Raw genomic sequence first — 18,220 nt, 5'->3', positions numbered from 1 at the left:
GATGAGGTACGGGGATTTAATTTATTAAGATGCTACATAGTTCAACAAGCTTTTTGTTGGTTTTTTTTCCTCACCAGTGACTACTTGACTACGAATATTAATGCTTTGATAGACATATTTATTTATGTACATACAAAACAATTGCCATGGTTACATCATGGTGATGGTCTCAAACTCCAGTACAGGCTTGTGTAGTGTCTGAGGCCCCAGGAGCGGCCAGGGCTCCACAGCGCCATCTTCCTGCAACATCTCACCCTCTAGTCACTTCTCATGTTAATGGATTATGTGTTAAATTCCATAGTTTTTTTGTCCTCTCCCCCTCCATCACTCATTTGTAGTTTTAAGTGTTTTTTTATCATAATATGTAACATTGAGGTGGAATAATTTAGGTGCCTTCCTTTTAAATACACCAGAACAATGAAAAACAAAACAAAACAAAACAAAAAAAAACAAACGTGAAAATGAAAATCGAATATACAAACAGAATGGTCCCTGTACTGACTCCCCCCACCCCCACCCCAAGTGTTTCTGCTGATTTCTTGAACATGGGAACACTGCGTGATCCAAGCGCTGGTTATAGCAGAGCTGTATTTTTATGTAGAATATTCAAACTTTACTAGCAGCACAATGATTCCCGAAATGAGACATGAACATGACATTTTACTGTCTGATTAATGATGTCATAGCTTAAAACGTTCAGAGAGCGATACAGACGCGCTGCGTGGTTTCTTCTACGCGTCCATCCATCCATCCTAGTGAGGGTCATGAATCAGGACAGAGTACAAAGCTGAGGAAAACCCAGGATGGGTGCCAGTCCATCACAGGAAAATTTCTTTTGACTGTTCACTAACCCCTGATAAATGTTACTCCCTTGTAACAGTGTTATCTTAGGCAGGCAAATCGCTGTTTTTAATTACACCTGAAACAACACGCAGCTCTGGTGTGTTTTTCACAGCAACTGTGGCAGAGCCTTTTCCGAGGACTGCCAAGCGCCATAAGACTACACATCAAAACCAAATAAACCGGAGCCTTTTCCAATAATTTTTTTCTACAGATTGCGCAAGCTGTGAAATACTGATGCACAACCTTTCGTGATAATCCTTTCATATTTTCAGCAATTAGAATGAAAAGAATTAAAATATTTTGCCAGACACGGGTCGCGAAGGCTTATTTCTTGCAAGCGCTAATTTAAGGTAAGCCTACAGTGCTGTACTAGGTCATAAGCGACGTCACACATAAAAACAAACAAAGAAGGTAAAAACTAACGATACCGTAGAGATAACCGTGCAGCCATGCGCAGTTCTAAAGGTGACAAAGGAAGCACTGCAATGGCAAAGACGATCAAGAAATTATAAAATAAAATGACATCATTTTCCGTAGCGTAACGCTAGTACTCGTTTTGTGGAAGAAATACTTGCATGGGAAGAGATAGTTACAAAACAAGAACATCCAAACACTGTTGCTTACCACACACGGAAAATGTATAAATCATCCGACTGGAAGAGCCAGTGGTGAGAATACTCACTTCCGCCTATAAGCCCCACCTCTGTCGACTCTGCGCGACTTTCTTTCAAAAATTGCTTTTCTGTATCTCAGAGGAAAATGTCACGTTACGCACTTCTTGTAAGGGGCTGATTCGGCCTCCTCACCTTAAAATATAACATACTAAAGAGACATTCACAAAAAGACATCTGAACATCTGGAACAGAATTCACTCACATTGCATCTCGGGCGTTACGGGGGAAAAAAGTCTCACATAGACTTCATATTTCATAATTTATTATTATTTTATCTTATCACAATGTTCGCTCCCCTTGAGATGTTATCTGTGCGAGAAGGGGAAGGGGACAATGAGAATGTGATTAAGAGGCAAGACCTGTGACTTGAATCCCTTTCCCATAATGTGATCAATTTTACTCTCGTTATTTTACATAATTAGAACAGTGCCAGAGATATGGCATTCTGATGGAAATTCCACATCTGTTTTTTTTTTTTTGTTGTCGGTTTCATCCACAAAGCATGCTGCCTCCTGCCAAGGGCACCTACAAGAGCAGTTTCCCAACGACCACACCGATGACAAAGAAGAGCACGACCAGCGCCAGCACCCGGACGCTGAGGCCCTCCTCCTTCAGCATGGCTCTGGGAGCAGAGGAGGAAGAGGAGGTGGAGGAGGAAGAGTGCATCATCGTGCTCTTCCTCATCCGCAAACCATCATCGTCCTGTAGAAGTCATTGGGAAGTACTGTTAGAAGGATGCTCTTCCTCGCAGGGTCCTAACAGGAACTCTCAGACAACTCAATGGAAACACCTGTGACACCTGTCAACATCCTACCAGTAAGAGGACCTCAGGCCAAAGAGAAGACCAAGGTGCGATTCGTCTTGGCTGGAATCGGAGTCTCTTACCCTGATCTGTTTGTTTTCTTCCCGTAGCCGCTGAACTTCCAACTGCAGCCGTTTGCACTCCTCCATGATTCTCTTCACCTCCCCGTCATCCAGGCACGAGCTCAACGACTTCATGGACAATGTCGAGGAGTCGGACTTCAGCAGGCTGGAGGACAGAATCTTGTTGGAGTCCATGTCGTGCTGCTTGGACACAGGAGGGGAGGGAAGCATTGGCTTTGGGTCTGAAGCTTTGGCTGTGGCCCCCTCTACTCAACCTACCACTGCTTGCATAGAGGAAGACCGCTTCGCTTCAATAAAACCAGAATCTTGGGTTCTATTCTATTATAACACTCCAAAACTACCCAACCATTTATATTATTTTTATCCAAACCAATGTACAATTGAGAATGCAGGATCAGCCAGTCCATGGAGCAATTGGGAATTAAGGGCCTTGCTCAGGCACCCAACAGTGGCATCACTCTGCTGTCCGTGAGATATGAACCGGCGCTCTGAGCACAGGGGGAGGGTCCCAACCCGCTGGAGCCACAGACCGCCGCCCATTCCACATCGAATAACTGCCGACAGCCAGATTTATCTTATTTTGTCATTTAATCACCAATTAGAGATGTTACACAAGCAGAGCATTTCAAAGTATTAATAATATCAAAACAAAGTCTAAACAGGGTCCTGGACAGTGCCGGCCAGGCTTGGCCCTGGCATTTGGATGACTCACACACTGTCCCGCTGACAGGCCAGCGAGGATTCTTCCAGAACCATCCACAGTCTTACAGCGAAAATGAGCGACAGGCTAAATGAGGCTCTGAAATCTGCCGTGAGTGGGACTGTTACACACTGTCAAATCAACAATTGACTTAACCCACTTCCCACTGGTTACTGCACTGGGTGGCACCAAGTTAAACCAAGCACGGTTTGTCCCACCCGTGGCAGGATTCCAAAGTCCCTTTTCTCTCACGGCCGGGGAGCTGGAGAAGGGGCAGGCTCACCATTTTCTCGTTCTCTGCGGGCAGCTCGAAAACACACCTCAGCTTGGAGTCCATCAACTCCTCGGGCTTTGCTTCTTTCCACTACAAGGAAAGGTCAGAAGTGTGATGAGGAAAGGAAATACCATGGCCTTTACTGCATTTCTTCTTGGTCCTCATGTGTCCCAGCTGCCTTCAGCACACCCAGAAGATCAGTCAACTGTACAATTCAATTTCTACAAACCAGGCTGTGCTGTGCAGTGAAAATCTGATTCTATGGTGACAAAAAAACAGATCTGTACCCATCCAAAGCTCTATTCATAAGAGCCACCTGGGAGACATCAGCATGGGAGTAGTTAATTACAGTGGCATACGTTGACCAATGAACTGTGACAGATATTAAATCCATGGCCTCATCGAATCCAAGCCGTCTGCTTTTGTGAAACTTTGATGTGTTCAGTTTCACAGTACTTTTGGTAAGTCACCTCCCGCTGATATCCAAAGAACATAGCAGAAGTGCCATTTAAAATAAATACTGTGTCAGAGTTAACAAAACATTGGTTAGTACAATAAATGTCAAAGATTACCCGCACTTCTAGTTACATTTTTATGGATATTTTTGATCGTATTCAAACTACACTTACAATCCAAGAGTTATTCTGGAGACGTGGTGGAAAAGCCTGGAATTGAAACTGTAATTTCCCATCATTACTAACTGGCAATAGATGCCTTTTTTATGGTACATATTTAAGAGGCTACTCAATTGCTAGAAACAGTAGAAACATTAGACGGTTGACTGATCCAAGACAGCATTTGCTAGCTATTGTGTTCGACAGCAAAATCTTGGTTACGATGTCTGTGCAGAGGCGGACATTTCAGGTCCAGAAAGTAAAAATCCAAACCAGGATTTTGTTTCAACCAACCAGTTGAGCATAAAGAGTCACAGTCACAGTGTACTCAACTGGTTGGTTGAAACAAAATCCTGGTTTGGATTTTTTACTTTCTGGACCATGGTGACAAAGGGGAGAGTTTTAAACCTTCAAAGCACTCTGTTAAGATAAATGAAGAAAAGATGTTTGCCTAGCTATTTGTAATGCAGGGGGAATCTGCACATTTGTAATATCTGACTCCGATTCCCAAAAGAGGTCTTGATAGTTACAGTACCAGGCAAAAGTCTGGACACCTGCTTTTAATGCATTTATCTCTATTTTAGCTGTTATTCACCTCATAGTATAAGGCCTCGAGGCAATGAAGTAATACCTATCAAAAACTACAGCAACCAAGAGAATTGTTCAACATCTCAAAATTTTCTCAAATTTAGAGTCTTCAAAGCAGCCCCCTTTCGCCTCGATGACAGCATTGCAGACTCTGGGCATTCTTTCAACCAACTTCCAGATGTAGCCACCTTGGATGTTTCTCCAACAGTTGAAAGTGTTTCCACAAGTCCTGGGTACAAGTTGGCCAAACTTGCTCTTTACTCCTCGATCCAGCTCATCCCAAACCAGCTTTGTAGGGTTTAAGCTGGGGGAGGGGGGTTGTGGGGGCCAGGTCTCTGTTGCAGCACTGCATCCGTTTCCTTGTTCACACGATAATTCAGTACTTGCATAACATCTAGATGGGCTTAGGGTCATTATCTTGTTGAAAAACAAATGATTTTCAGTAGGTGTGTCCAGACTTTAGACTGGTGCTGCATATGAGAGAAGATCAAATCGGGTTGGGGGTCAAAAAGGAAAGTAAAAAACTCGCAAAGTAAACTCACCAGTCCTTCCATGTCGGTCATGTCTGGAGGTGCCAGCAGTGACTGCACCATGAACTTGTGTTTGCTTTTCTCATTGGGGTCGTAGTCAAAGGGCTGGAGCATGACTGAGAAGAAAGACAAGATGGCCACATGGAACACTTTGTCCAATCCCCTTTCCCCGCCACGCGCATCTTCGTGCCGAGCTCACCGACACCTGCCCCGTCAGGAGCTTCCAGGCCTCCTCAAACATCTCCATTTCATTCTACGACTACTCTTCATTTGTTCGCACTCTCTCAGTGAGCGGCACGGCTGGTGTCCTGCCTCACGGTCAAATATGAAATATGGCAGAGACTGCTGCATCACAAAACAATGCAGGTAAAATAAAATAAATTAAATGTGTTCTGTAAAGAGGTTGTCAATTCACAAAGAGAACATATTTGTTAGACAGTTGAACCATAATTTTTCATTGAAATTCATAAGGCAAGTTACATTCTGAGAACTGGTGATCTTTGAAGTCAAGATAAATAAAGAAAAGTCTGGCTAATTTATATGGATTTATATTTTCTTAAGGGTACATACATTTAAACGCAAATATAGCACTGAGTAAAAGAACAGTATTCAATCAAATTTCATTTCTGGTGTGGTAAAGTGTTCACGTTTCATAATTTTTTTTTAAACTAGCATAAGAATGTTATAGTAATATTACTATACAGAATTATTTAAGTCTATAAATACGCACATGCCGTCCCGCCAAATGTTATCGCTTTGTAAACTGGCTAAACCACAAGCCAAGTCTGATCTATTTCCAGTTGGCACATCTTTGCATCATAGGAATTAATTCAGCATGTGTCATGGATCGAATGTGCTGGACAGAAAGCTGGGCTTGGTGATGCATCTGCAGTAAGAAAGAAAACGACAACACATTGTTTTGTTTTACTGCTTGTAGTTATACCATGTCAGACTGTTATAAATAAATATATGTACCTTTCTAAAATGTAATAGTAAAAACAGTCCCACTGCAATTATTGCACAAATGTACATTGTTTTTCCAGTCCACAGAACTATTTCTCATATTCTGCCATGAAAAGAGAGTTCTATTCATCTCTCAAACATCCTTTTGAAAATATTTCTTTTGTATTTTTATTTCATGTCACATCTACTTATAATGGAGCAGTCTACTCTGGGAATCATGTGCATTGTGCGTCTGTAACTCTACCCAACCACAAGCCGCCATCATGTCCATGTCAACAATTTCTCTGAACAAGCACTTGCTCTACAGTCAGGCGGCCCTTAAATTGAAATTGCAGAGGCAGAAAGCACTCAAGCGGTATAGAGATGTACTGGATTTATTTGTGCAAAACTACACAGTTTAATTGCCGAAGGCAAGCAGTCTGCCTTGTATCCTGTAATTGTTCGATGGGTTTGGGCTCAAACCTGTTTCCATGAAGCTTGATCGTTTCGTTAACCATAAGTTTCCATAAAGTTTGAGTTAAAAAAAACCAACAACTAAAAACCAAGAGTAACGTAGACACCGTTGTTTGTACGTCAAATCCTCCAAATTACTCTCAAATTAACTTCCAACTGGAAATAACCTGATGAGTGAACAGAAAAGCTTTTATATGTGACATAAGCGTTTATTAGTGACTTTTAAAAAGGTGGATTTCTGCAACGTGTTCAATGTTCCTGCTAACTGAACAAGAAAGGCAAATAAATATAACATGCAAAATGCAGCATCTTTTATGATCTGTGCGGAAAATGTAATTTCGGTTTCCTGAAACAGCGCGGCAGATGTCATATTCCGCACCTAAAACAATATATGTACTGAATGCTAGCCCTCTGCTGTTGTTCAAAAGTGACATTTCCATGCTTAGTTTGGTATTTCTGTGCTTAGTTTGACATCATCTGAGTGCAGCAAATGTTTTAAAATGGTCAAACCATAAATCCAAAGTTAGCTGTTATTACTGATTAAGGATGCGTGATTTATACATTCAATTTTTTAAAACCAACTACAAAATATTGTCAGTTTCACACAATTTTAAACCTTATGCGAAAGGAAACCAAGTGAAACTGAACTACTGAATGTTTTTTTTATACACACATGCCAACTGTAGAAGACATCCATATCAAATTGCAGTTGTTTTATTTTGGCAAGATAATTGCAGTTTTTAAAATGTCTGGAAACCACAACAGCACACAACATCTAGAGTTTCTTAAAAATCCTCTGAGAGCATTGTGCATAAAAGCACAAAACTCTGCTCCCACAGATTTCCAATTCAAATACGAAACCAAGCATCTCCATCATATCAAAGGGAACAACTCTTTGAAAAACAGAGTCTGTTCAGGGTTCACGTGTTGCAGCTTCATGCTAATTCACTTCAGGCTTTTCGAAGATAAATAAAAAATTGGTACCATGTTTAGGTAGAAAAAGCTTATTTAAAAAATGCCTGGTGAATTAAGATTGCATTGCTGGAGCACTGTTTTGAAAAATTTAGAAGAATAGAAAAAAAAAAACATCCAGCAATAAAGTAGTCTGCATTCTGTTTAATACTTCATTAGATTGTTTTAACTTCGTCTATAATAAAGCATTCCCGAGCAGCTCCTCCACATTGCAGTAACAAAAGCAAGAAAACAAATCGTCACCCTCCCACCGTTTAACGGAGCTCATAAAAGTATCTGCTGAGATGGACGGCAAGCAGAGAGGCATAACGGCAAAAGTATTTGATGTAAAATTGATCGACTGACCGGACCCCAATCCTCTAAACATTGTACTTCTTCATATCATCACTAGCTTGGAGCCATAAAAGACAGCTGTTTGTGAGCGTGTCCCTACCAGTGCTACCTGATGTCACAAGACGAAGGTGTTTTTATTCAGTTATAAATGATTTACATGTTACCGTTCATGCTTATGACTTCCTTATTTCTGGCATTCAGCTCAGGCGGTGGGGCAAAAATGGATAACAGTGGCTACCCCCCCACCCCCTTTTAAATGCATTTAATTCAAAGGCACATTTAACTTGAATGCAGAATGGGTGCTTTGAAGAGATCTGTGGCTAACATTTGCTAAGAAAAAGTGACCTCAAAATTTCAAGGAAATTTTCAAGGAAGTGAATTCATTCTCAGATGTGGCTGTAATACCCTCTCTTTCCTACGGGGCACATGCCAATACTTAGCTTAATAAAACCTCACGACTTTTGCACGCTATTAACAGCAATCAGGCAAGTTCTATATAGCAAACCGAAAACAGACGTCTGAGACATTGTCCTGTCCAGTCAGCCCCAATTGCAGTCACCTTCTGGTTGGGTTAAATAGGATGACATCTAACATCCATAAAAGCAGAAACAAAGGGCCCCTTTTTCATAACAGATTTATGTTATGACATCATTGAAATTCCTGAGCATTTAAATTTCACAAAAAAAAAAAGGAAACTGAAAATTAACCTTTGCCTGAGATGCTGTAAAACGTCCTGTTCTAACGAGGCTAACTGAACATCCATTTCTACTGGTTGACACTCAACTGTTGCAATTTATAAAGGGACGGGGAATGAGGGAGCGCTCTCCTTGCTGTAATTAATTAGCTCTCTAGAGACAGTGATGAGCCTGGCATTAATCACTAGAGATGGAAATCATGACTCTTTTGAGCGAATCGATTCTGAGTTAATTGAAAAGATTTGTTCAGTTAGAACGTGTGTAAAGTTTTACATATGTTGCTTGAACTGAGAATCATATGTGAATATGTATGTTAAAACACAACAGATTTCCTATGCATATCACTATGTATCACACTGCATGTAGATTCTTATGTGTGCAAAGCATTACACCAGCGGGTGGCGAAAGAGAGGGTATCTCAGTCGTGAGTGGCAAGATCTAGTTTACTCACGAATGAAATGAATAAAATAAGTACAGTGGCCGACATTATTTCTTACAAAACGAATGAATTGTTCATGAAGGACCAGCATCTATTAATCTCAGGCTCCGTCCTTGGTCTCTCCCTGGCAGATGTAGCTGGTTTGGCAAGGCGGGACAGACACAGGTAAAACGACTCTAGTGTTACTGCAATCATGCTGAACTAAAAGGATGCATACTATTTAAAAAAAAAACAAAAAAAAAAACGTAGCCTTTATGTTTTGGAATATGATGTTCAGAGACAGCACTTTGTCTTCTGCTCAAGGATTCTTCAACAGATACAAAAAGTTCCTCTAGGTATATAAACAACTACAATACTATGCAACATTCCAAAGAGGAAATACAAACAAGGTGGAAGCATTTTATACATTGTGTTAATAAAAATAAAAATGCAAATCTAAAAAGGTCCCTATAGAACAAAAGCCGATCAAAGGCACATAGCAGAGACAAGGCTTGTAAACGTGCTGCTTCACCGACGCTCATGGGTCCTTACAAAACAAACAAATTATTTATTACTTCCCTATTATTTTTGACTGTCGTGTTTTGCTGTACTCATTTAGCTAGTTAGTGGTGCAGACAATCTATGCATCCTGCTTAAGGGAGCCATCGCAATATTTAATAAAGGTTCAGGAGGCCCTGGTTGACAAGTCACATTCAGAAAATGAATTTTCAGGTTCATTTATATTCTTAAAATTGCTTGTGCGATGCAGGGATGCAGTGAGCCGGAAGCTTATCCAAGGATACACAGAGCACTGGGGGGGGGGAGGGAGGAACGGACGGACGGACGCACAGACGCTTGGTATCAACATCTTAGAATTTAGAATTTTTTAGAATTTAGTGACCAGTGGTCATTGGTGAAGCAGTACTTGGGGGCGGTACCTTGCTCAGGGTACCTCAGTGGTGTCTTGCTGGTTGGGGATTCGAACCTGCAATCTTTCAATTACAAGTGTGCTTCCTTAATCATTAAGCCACATCGTTATGGGGACTAGCCATTAATTTCTATAGGCATAACCCGAATCCCAACTAGCGAATCCCTAATGTTAATCATAAGTAACCAAACAAAATACAAGACTTATGGCATTTTTAGTTTTTTGATTGTGAGTTTCCCATTTTGGTGAAACAGGGTCTCCACAAGGTCAAAATATCAGGTTGTTAATCATGATTTGGGGACATTTGTTCTTTGCAATGTAATATTTACATGCCACGCACACGGGCACGCGTGCGCACACACACGCACAGAAACACACGCACACAAGTGTAATTTCAGAGACACTGGTGCACGTCTCAGGAGGTTATGGGAGCACTATCTCACCCCACCGGGGCAAGAATCAAACTCACTACCCTGACAAGCCGTGAGGCCAGAATGCCCCCCGCAGAGTTGCAGTACCGCACCACCCTGGACAGCCCCGACTGGAATACCTGCTTAGGCCCAGCCGGCTGAAGAACATCATTAGTTCAATTTATTTATTGATTTTTGGCCCAACAGACTGTCAGATTTCAAAAGACGCAGAGCACCGCTCTCAGTGTAGCACTCTTCCACTTTTATCCTGAATTATTCAGAAATCTCACTGCGTTTTGTCTTTTTCCATTTTCCCCATCTTTTTGTTTTTGTGATATACCTACAGTTATATCTCCTTTTAAACTGTTTTTCGTATAAAAACATAATTTATATATATTATATATTATATAATTATATATGAGCTGCAATGATTTCATTGCTTTGGTCAAGGCATCGATAAAGGGGTGACCAATAAGTGCTAAAATTCAATGCTGTGCTAACGTACATGTACATGCATTACGGTGCAAAACTGCACACTGGGAAGCACAGAGATCGCGGATTAGCTTCTTAGCAATAAAGAATTCTAAATCGATTTTAGCTAAGAAAGCAGAAAAACTTAGAGGGACAGACACAGAAAGCGACCCCAGGGCAAACACCTACCAGACACATTGATTGAGGTTCCGGCATCGATCACGCCGCTGTTCGGCCGGACGCAGTACCGACGCGGGGCCGTCGTCTTCACTTTAAAACATACGTTCCTGTCTGTCGGATTGGCCAACTTCAAGGTGGTAGTAACGACATCTGTAAACGGACCTGCGGAGACAGGAATCAAAAAGGGTGGCATTGGATTAAGGCACTAGGTTCAATAAACACGAAGCAGAAAACCTCAGGGACACCTGGGGGGGCTCCCAGCACCTTGCCACCTGTCACTGTACAGGAGGAGGGAGACGGCAGAGAGTTCCGGAAGAAGATGCTTCCCCCAGCCCCCTTCTAAGATCTGCCAAGAGCAATTACAGAAACATAGAAATGCAGGAAGATAAACATGATTATCTCTGGATAATGTTTGTGAAGTGGTGGTGCTCTGAGACCGCTGCAGGATCCTGAACATCCTGGAAATTAATAAGGGAACACACATGCTTCTTAACACCCCCCCCCCCCTTGATGTTTACATTGGCCTAGCTCACATTCTACATCCATAACCCGTAATACCAAAAGTGAAGGGTTAAATGAAAATGGCGGCTTTTTGTATACATATCCCACCAGGACCATGTGTGCGCATTAGTCCCCTTAGCTCTGTTTACTATTCTGCGTTCAGCCTTCCCGTCAGTGTTGAGATATTCTGAGAAAGGTTCAGTCACTTGACAACGCACTAGGTTGCTAAGTTCAGGCAATAAGGATCTATAGTGAGGAGGGAAATTAAGCGAAAGCAATTGAAACCTGTCATATATCACACATATCTCACATCATCTGCTTTCAATCCCGGTCTCTGATGCTAGTGTGTAATTTTCATACTTTCCCTGCTATTTTCCCTGCTGCTCTGGATGTGGCTGACACCCTCTCAAGACCTCCGCGTTTAGCTGGGAGGAGGTGCGGGCCTGTGGGAGGCGCAGCAATGGCTCGGAGCTGACTTTGGGAGCAGCTCTGTGGATGTGGGAGGATTACTGGAGCGGGGGAGGGCACAGAAAAAGCCTCTGCCACATTTACGTTTTTATCCAAAACGAGGTACAACTGAGGGAATTGAGACGTCGGGGTCTTCCAGGCCCAGATTAAGGGTCTTGTTCTAGGGCCTAACAGGGAAAGGACTGTGCTGACCACAGGGATTTCAACCAGAGACCTTCGTTCACCCTGGGATCAATAAAGCTCATCCTATCTTATCACAAATACAGCATGCTAACCCAATGAGCCACATAGATTGCTTGCTTAGCTCTATTTCTGGCTAGGCCACGTCCTCTAGCTATGGGGCCAAAACTCGATATTACTCTGGATTCGTCTGGTTAAAGCCTGCTGCCCAGCACCACTGCCCGGCGCTCGTTGTAGACCGTGGCTCCTAAGCAGCACGGACTGCTGGCTGGCATCGCTTCAGGAAAGCTGAGGATTGATCTGTCAGACTGAGCAGACACATTCCAAGCAGCACACCGGCCTGTTCTGTCCCTTCTAAGGCCTGTAATACTATAGCAGACAAATGGCGGACACCGGCAGATACGTTAAACAAGAAAGAGCAGGTCTCCTTAGTCACTTAAACAATGCGAGACAAATGAAGCCGCTTTAAATCAAAGGCCTTCCTCTGCCCTAATAAATGGAGCGACTGATATAATTAGGGCACGACTAATGGGCAGGCATGTTTCCTGCGGGCTACATTTTCCTTGTTCTCCTCTGTCCATCAGCTCCATTAGGTCCTTGATAGAAACGTCGGGAATCGATACCGCAGGCCTGGCATAAAGCAATGAGGAGGCACATTTATTTAATTCCTTCCCGAAAGGGGTCGGCTGCTCAGGATTATAACGCAAAACCCTGAAGTCCCCAGAACTAGATCTGTTTTCTCTGCATGAAAATGATACTTGACACACAAAAAAAAAAAAAGACTCAGAAAGAAGGAAAGGACATAACTACAACTCCGCCACATTACTGCAGTGAAGCGACCATTTTGAAATCTCTCCAACTCCTGCAGAGAATCATCCAACTCAAAGGGATGGACTAAAGCACCCCCCCTCCCCCCCACTTCCTCTTTAGGGCAGCGTTTCCCAATCCGGTCCTCGCCGACCCACAGTCGGTCCGTGTTTTTGCTCCACCTGAGCTCCCTGCCAGGCAGTCCACATTTTTGCTCTCTCCCAGTTCCCGGTAGCAAAAACACAGACTGTCTATAGGTCCCCGAGGACTGGATTGGGAAGCACTGCTTCAGGGTGTTTGAAACAACACGGTGGATGTCATGGTGAAGCGGGGCAGTTGGGGCCACGGCGTGTACGGGTCACAGATGGCCCCAGAGGGTCATGAAACAGGTGTTTTGTTATTGGGTGACCAGCTATAAATAGCAATGAGGTAACCTATTTATAAAAGCCAAGGTCAAACGAAAACTAAATAACACCCACTCACACATATATACATTATATATATGATTATAATCAATTTGAGGAAGAGAATACAAACAAAAAAATTGCAAAATACTGTTTGGTATCAAGTTTTATGTTTATTAAGATGCATTATGTATAGCAATGATATTGTAATATGCTCTATTGAAACTACACATGCTGGCTTTCCAGAGAAAATGACTTCAGGATACCAGAAACAGTAACATGCAGATCTCTCCTTGAATGAATCCTGTCTAGTGCCCACAGTCCCACCTCCCCAGTAGCTACCATCTTGCTGCTGGAGGGCAGGGCCTCCTGGAGGGTAGGAGCCGGATTGCCTGAACCCCAGGTGTGATCCCACCAGCGAATGCCCAGAGGCTGATTCCGGCCAGCCGGAGCTTTAAGCTACTTGGCCGGCACATACCGGATCGTGGGAAAAAACCACCGCCGCGAAGCATGTGCACTTGGTACAAGATCAACAACCTTAATAGAACTGCAGCGTAAAAGGCCTCAACTGACTGGCGGTTGCTTGCAATCTGTATACGTGACTTTTTCATGTCACCAGCTAATTGCTAATGGCGCTGTTGCAAAGCTACTGTATTTCCAGATACTATATCATAGCTATAAACTCCAATGAGATTAAATGAAGCAACAGGATTTATTTCCTCAAAAAAAAAAAACCCATCGCAAAGTAAATCTCAGAAAACTTGAAAACAGAGATACTGCAAAAAAATTACACTCTTCAACACTCAGTACTACACATCCTACCATGTCACATAATGTCGCTTTCAGAGCAGAAGTGTGAAGTTTCCTTAGGAGCTACATGACAACCTCCAGCAAGCAGTATCCTACAGAAAGGAGAACAGATAAACCTCACTGATCCCACATGAGAATCTCTAGAGAATAAAACCCATTCAATGATCCCAGAATATGAGAACAGAGAGGCCAACGTCCATCCTGGGAGGGAGGGAGGGAGGGGGGGTACGGCCCATTAAATATTCATTGAAGGGATTCAGTCTGATCCATCCATCCATCCCCCATAGCCTCTTATCCAATACAGGACCGTGGTGACACTGTTTCCTATCCCAGAAAGCATAAGGCGCCAGGCAGGGGACACCCGGGAGAGAATGCCAGCCAATCAAACACTCACAGTCACAGTCACACACTAAAGGCAATCTGAAGATGCATAATCACGTGCTTCTGGACTGCGGGAGGATGCTGTGATGCAGATTCACACTGCAAACGTTGAAAGCAAAAGCCGCCTCTCCTGCCAAGATTGTAGGACAGAGAGCGTGAGACGAAATTCAGACTGTTACACTATACTGTGGGAGGTCCTACACGATAGGCACGCAAAGGGGTCCATCACGCTGTGCCGTACTCCTACAAACGCACTGGGCGGAGACTGTTTTCCAGTCCCACAGCGGCCTTTCTGAGCGCGCTCAGTATTCTGACAGCTGGATGTGAAGGCGGACATTTTAATCGACTCTCCAAACCAAAAAGCTTTAAGTTTTAAATAAAATGGGAATTCAGAGCAATTCAAATGACATTTTGTATGTTGCTAGAGGCAAATTTTAGAGAGTACAGAAAAACACTGCACATACAGTATAACACCTGTCTTTTACACTTAGGACGCAGAGCATAAAATGATTTTTGAAAACGTTGTTGTACAGTTTAAATTCTCTAGGTACCGAAATCCAGCTTAATGCACCGATGTACCTGGGCTTTGTGTTTAACAAGCAAAGCGTCGTTCTCAAAAAGAAAGATATTACCCATAAACACACTGAAGGAGGCTGGTGACTTATTATTGAGGCTATAGCTGCAAACCACACCAGTGCTGGAGCTACTGGTGTAGGTCAGTGTCTCGGCCAGTCCTTGGGGACCCCCAGAAAGTACACATTTTTGCTCCCAACCAGCTCCAAATAATCATGAATGAACCAAACAATCAAGAACACCAAATACTTGTTACAGGTGTGTTGGGAGCTGGAAAGGAGCAAAAATGTGGTCTGTCTGGGGGCTCTTGAGGACTGGTTTGAAAAACTTTGGTGTAGGTAGTTTGAAAATTAGAAATTTTACATATGATTAAACATTCATTTATGTCATAAACTAGACAGCAAGACACAACAAAAGATGGCTGTATTTTGGTATGAAACATACATTTTCGCTCCCCTCTCTTGGTAAGGAGCAAAAATGTGAACTGTCGGGAAACACTGCTCTAGAAGGACACTGACAGTAAACTAGTCCGATAACAGAACAAGAAGTATTCATACTTCCACTACTCCATTTTTTCTCACTATCAATTCTTTGCACCTCGGGTAATTGTTCAGAAGTTCCCCTGGCTTCAATTATCTGATGCAAAATTAAATAGGACATCATGCTCTACCAAAAAGTGACAATCACTGGTCTGAAAGACTAGGATCTCTCTCTCAGATAAAGTTCTGTCATAACACAGGGTCTTATCATCACGAACGGCTGTTCAGAAGACACAAATCAGATAGCCGCCATCAGATACATACTGAAATCAGGGCTACACCGCTGGTTGCTTCAGGGTTGACTTTAGTGCTGCTTGTTAACAGAAAACCCTTGCTTCTGGGGTGGGGGGGGGGGGGGGGTGACACTAATATCAGGGTTTGGTCATAACTATAACTCTGTTTTCATCAACTACCTATCCCGGTGTTTCCCAACCCGGACCTTCTCGGTGCCTTGCCAGACAGTCCACAACCGTGCTGCCGGCAAAAACGTGGACTGGCAGGAAGCTGAAAGGGAGCAAAAACATGGACTGACAGGAAGCTGAAAGGGAGCAAAAATGTGGACTGACAAGAAGCTGAAAGGGAGCAAAAACGTGGACTGGCAGGAAGCTGAAAGGGAGCAAAAACATGGACTGACAGGAAGCTGAAAGGGAGCAAAAATGTGGACTGACAAGAAGCTGAAAGGGAGCAAAAACGTGGACTGGCAGGAAGCTGAAAGGGAGCAAAAACATGGACTGGCAGGAAGCTGAAAGGGAGCAAAAACATGGACTGGCAGGAAGCTGAAAGGGAGCAAAAACATGGACTGCCTGGGGGTTCCCAAGGACCAAACTCAGAAACACTGACCTATCCCACAATCCTCTGCTCTGGTGACATAATGACACATGAGCCCATGTGGAGCTTATCCCAGGAAGTGGAGGTAGAGAGGCATGGAGCAGCAGTCCATCACGAGACAGACACCTGATGGGGGAAATTCACCTACTGCTAAAATAACGGTTACTTTCAGAAACACATTTACAATCACCATCATCCATTAAGGATATTTTCGGCTCATATATGCCCAGGTAAAAATCAGCAGCAGGAGTTCATTGAAAAATGTTACATTTTTCTAGGCCTTGTTCTACCTACAGAAATGTCTGAGGACTCAGAGTACTCTGTTTATTTAGGTTGCTTTTACTCTGCACAAATAACAACGATGCGGAAACGCTGCACACAGAATATCCTGAGAGGATTATTAGCAACAATCATGGCGGCATAAAGGGGGGAAGGGTCTTTAATATTCAATCATAATTGGATTGGTCTGGGTTGGGGGCCCAAAATCTCTTGGAGCACCCCTGGCAACAGTCTAATAGAACTAATAAATAAATGTATTCTCTTTAACATTACTTTTTGCATCACATCAGGGTCTTTTTAGGAGCCAGAGTTTCATGTCTGTAATAATAACATAGATAAGTCTGTCCTCCGTTTCGTATGTTTGGATAAGCAGGGCTTATTATACATGCATTAGGTGTCTTACACCATGAAAAGTAACATTAATACTTATTCACATAATACGATACAGTGTTCATGGGCCATTTAAAATAAGTGGGTGGCAGAGGGCTCATGCTGTTTTTATTGCTTTATAAGTTACATATGGAGTTATCCAACACCTGTTCCTTCCTTGCAGTGATGACTAAATCAATTAATTAATAAACTGAGAGCAAAACATACGCCACATACGTATCGGCCAACTAAATTATTTGTCATGCTGGTGATTATCTTAGGTCGGAACCAGCTATTCCGAACTACAGTGCCGGCCTGTTCCTGAAACAACGCCTCTCACTACCGGTTTGGCTATTATAGGAAAACGAGATTTTAAAAAACCTGACGTTTACGGGTCAGAACAAGTCGATCAGTCCTGCTGGTGGCGGACAGCGACATGTCCACGACCACCTACAAGCCTCAACACTTAATCCTTTGACAAGGTATGGAGAAATAACACGGTGGGGAGACAACAAGGCACGTATGAACCGGATCCGGCTTTCAGTCTAATTAAGACAACAAGACGGCACAGTAATGAGGCTCCGGGCGGTCAACCAGTAATATCTGTGTCTGCAGGACAAGGTGCACGCTGACACGCGGGGGTACCCCCCCACCACCCTTCCCTTGTCATCATCCTTTCCCATTTACACTTCCAGTCGCATTGTCGGAAAAATGGCTGCCGCCTTCCACCCCCCGCCTCCTGCCATAGCGTCCCTCCTCGGTGCACACACGCCTTACTCGGGGGCCGGCGGAGCAGAATCCCACACCGGATTTCGACTGATCGCGGGACAGGGGCCCTCCGCTCTTACCTCGGAATTTCAGTTCGTGTTGAGGCTCTAGCAGCAGGACCTGCTCTTGCCTGGCCATGTCCCAGCGTTTCGGCGCAGTTTAATATTATCACTCTTATAATCACAGTTACTACGAGAAGCCTCAGTGCGCCGGTGCTTTAACGGTGCTGCCGCTTTTGGGCGTCGCTGCCTACTGTTGTTGTCGTTATTATGGTAATTAGCTGCGATTATCTTTTCTCCCACTTTGCCCAGCAAATAGGATGAGTGCGACTCGAGCGGCTAGCAGCTGTGATGATGCAGCAGGAAGGAGGTGAGGGAGAGAG

The 18,220-nt window shown here is 43.3% G+C and overlaps 1 protein-coding gene across 2 annotated transcripts; it reads right to left on the bottom strand.

Moving 5' to 3' along the window:
• Positions 1-2: 2 nt before the first annotated feature.
• vapb (VAMP (vesicle-associated membrane protein)-associated protein B and C) lies at positions 3-18,206 on the bottom strand. 2 transcript variants are annotated; one of them, XM_023795480.2, is made up of 6 exons: positions 17,919-18,206; positions 10,941-11,093; positions 5,121-5,224; positions 3,386-3,466; positions 2,403-2,585; positions 3-2,219 (listed from the first exon to the last, which is right to left on the bottom strand). In XM_023795480.2, the coding sequence occupies exons 1-6, from the start codon at positions 17,974-17,976 to the stop codon at positions 2,043-2,045; spliced, it is 756 nt and encodes a 251-aa protein (XP_023651248.1). In that variant the 5' UTR covers positions 17,977-18,206; the 3' UTR covers positions 3-2,042. The 2 variants fall into 2 exon arrangements, with proteins under 2 accessions (XP_023651248.1, XP_023651249.1); XM_023795481.2 differs by having other exon boundaries at positions 2,403-2,582; positions 17,919-18,203.
• Between the last annotated feature and the right edge of the window lie 14 nt (positions 18,207-18,220).

Source organism: Paramormyrops kingsleyae, chromosome 8, assembly GCF_048594095.1.
Source record: "Paramormyrops kingsleyae isolate MSU_618 chromosome 8, PKINGS_0.4, whole genome shotgun sequence".
Classification (NCBI taxonomy): Eukaryota; Metazoa; Chordata; class Actinopteri; order Osteoglossiformes; family Mormyridae; genus Paramormyrops; species Paramormyrops kingsleyae.
Note: the sequence above shows the minus strand (reverse complement) of the source record. Positions and strands in the feature narration are given on the sequence as shown.

What these genes read in the sequence shown, in the direction of transcription:
- vapb (XM_023795480.2), bottom strand. Translation starts at nt 17,976, where the DNA reads ATGGCCAGGCAAGAGCAGGTCCTGCTGCTAGAGCCTCAACACGAACTG. An exon ending in AACCTCAATCAATGTGTCTG is followed by an intron (nt 5,225 to 10,940) that starts GTAGGTGTTTGC and finishes CTTTCTTCTCAG; the next exon opens with TCATGCTCCAGCCCTTTGAC. An exon ending in CCGCAGAGAACGAGAAAATG is followed by an intron (nt 2,586 to 3,385) that starts GTGAGCCTGCCC and finishes CCTGTGTCCAAG; the next exon opens with CAGCACGACATGGACTCCAA.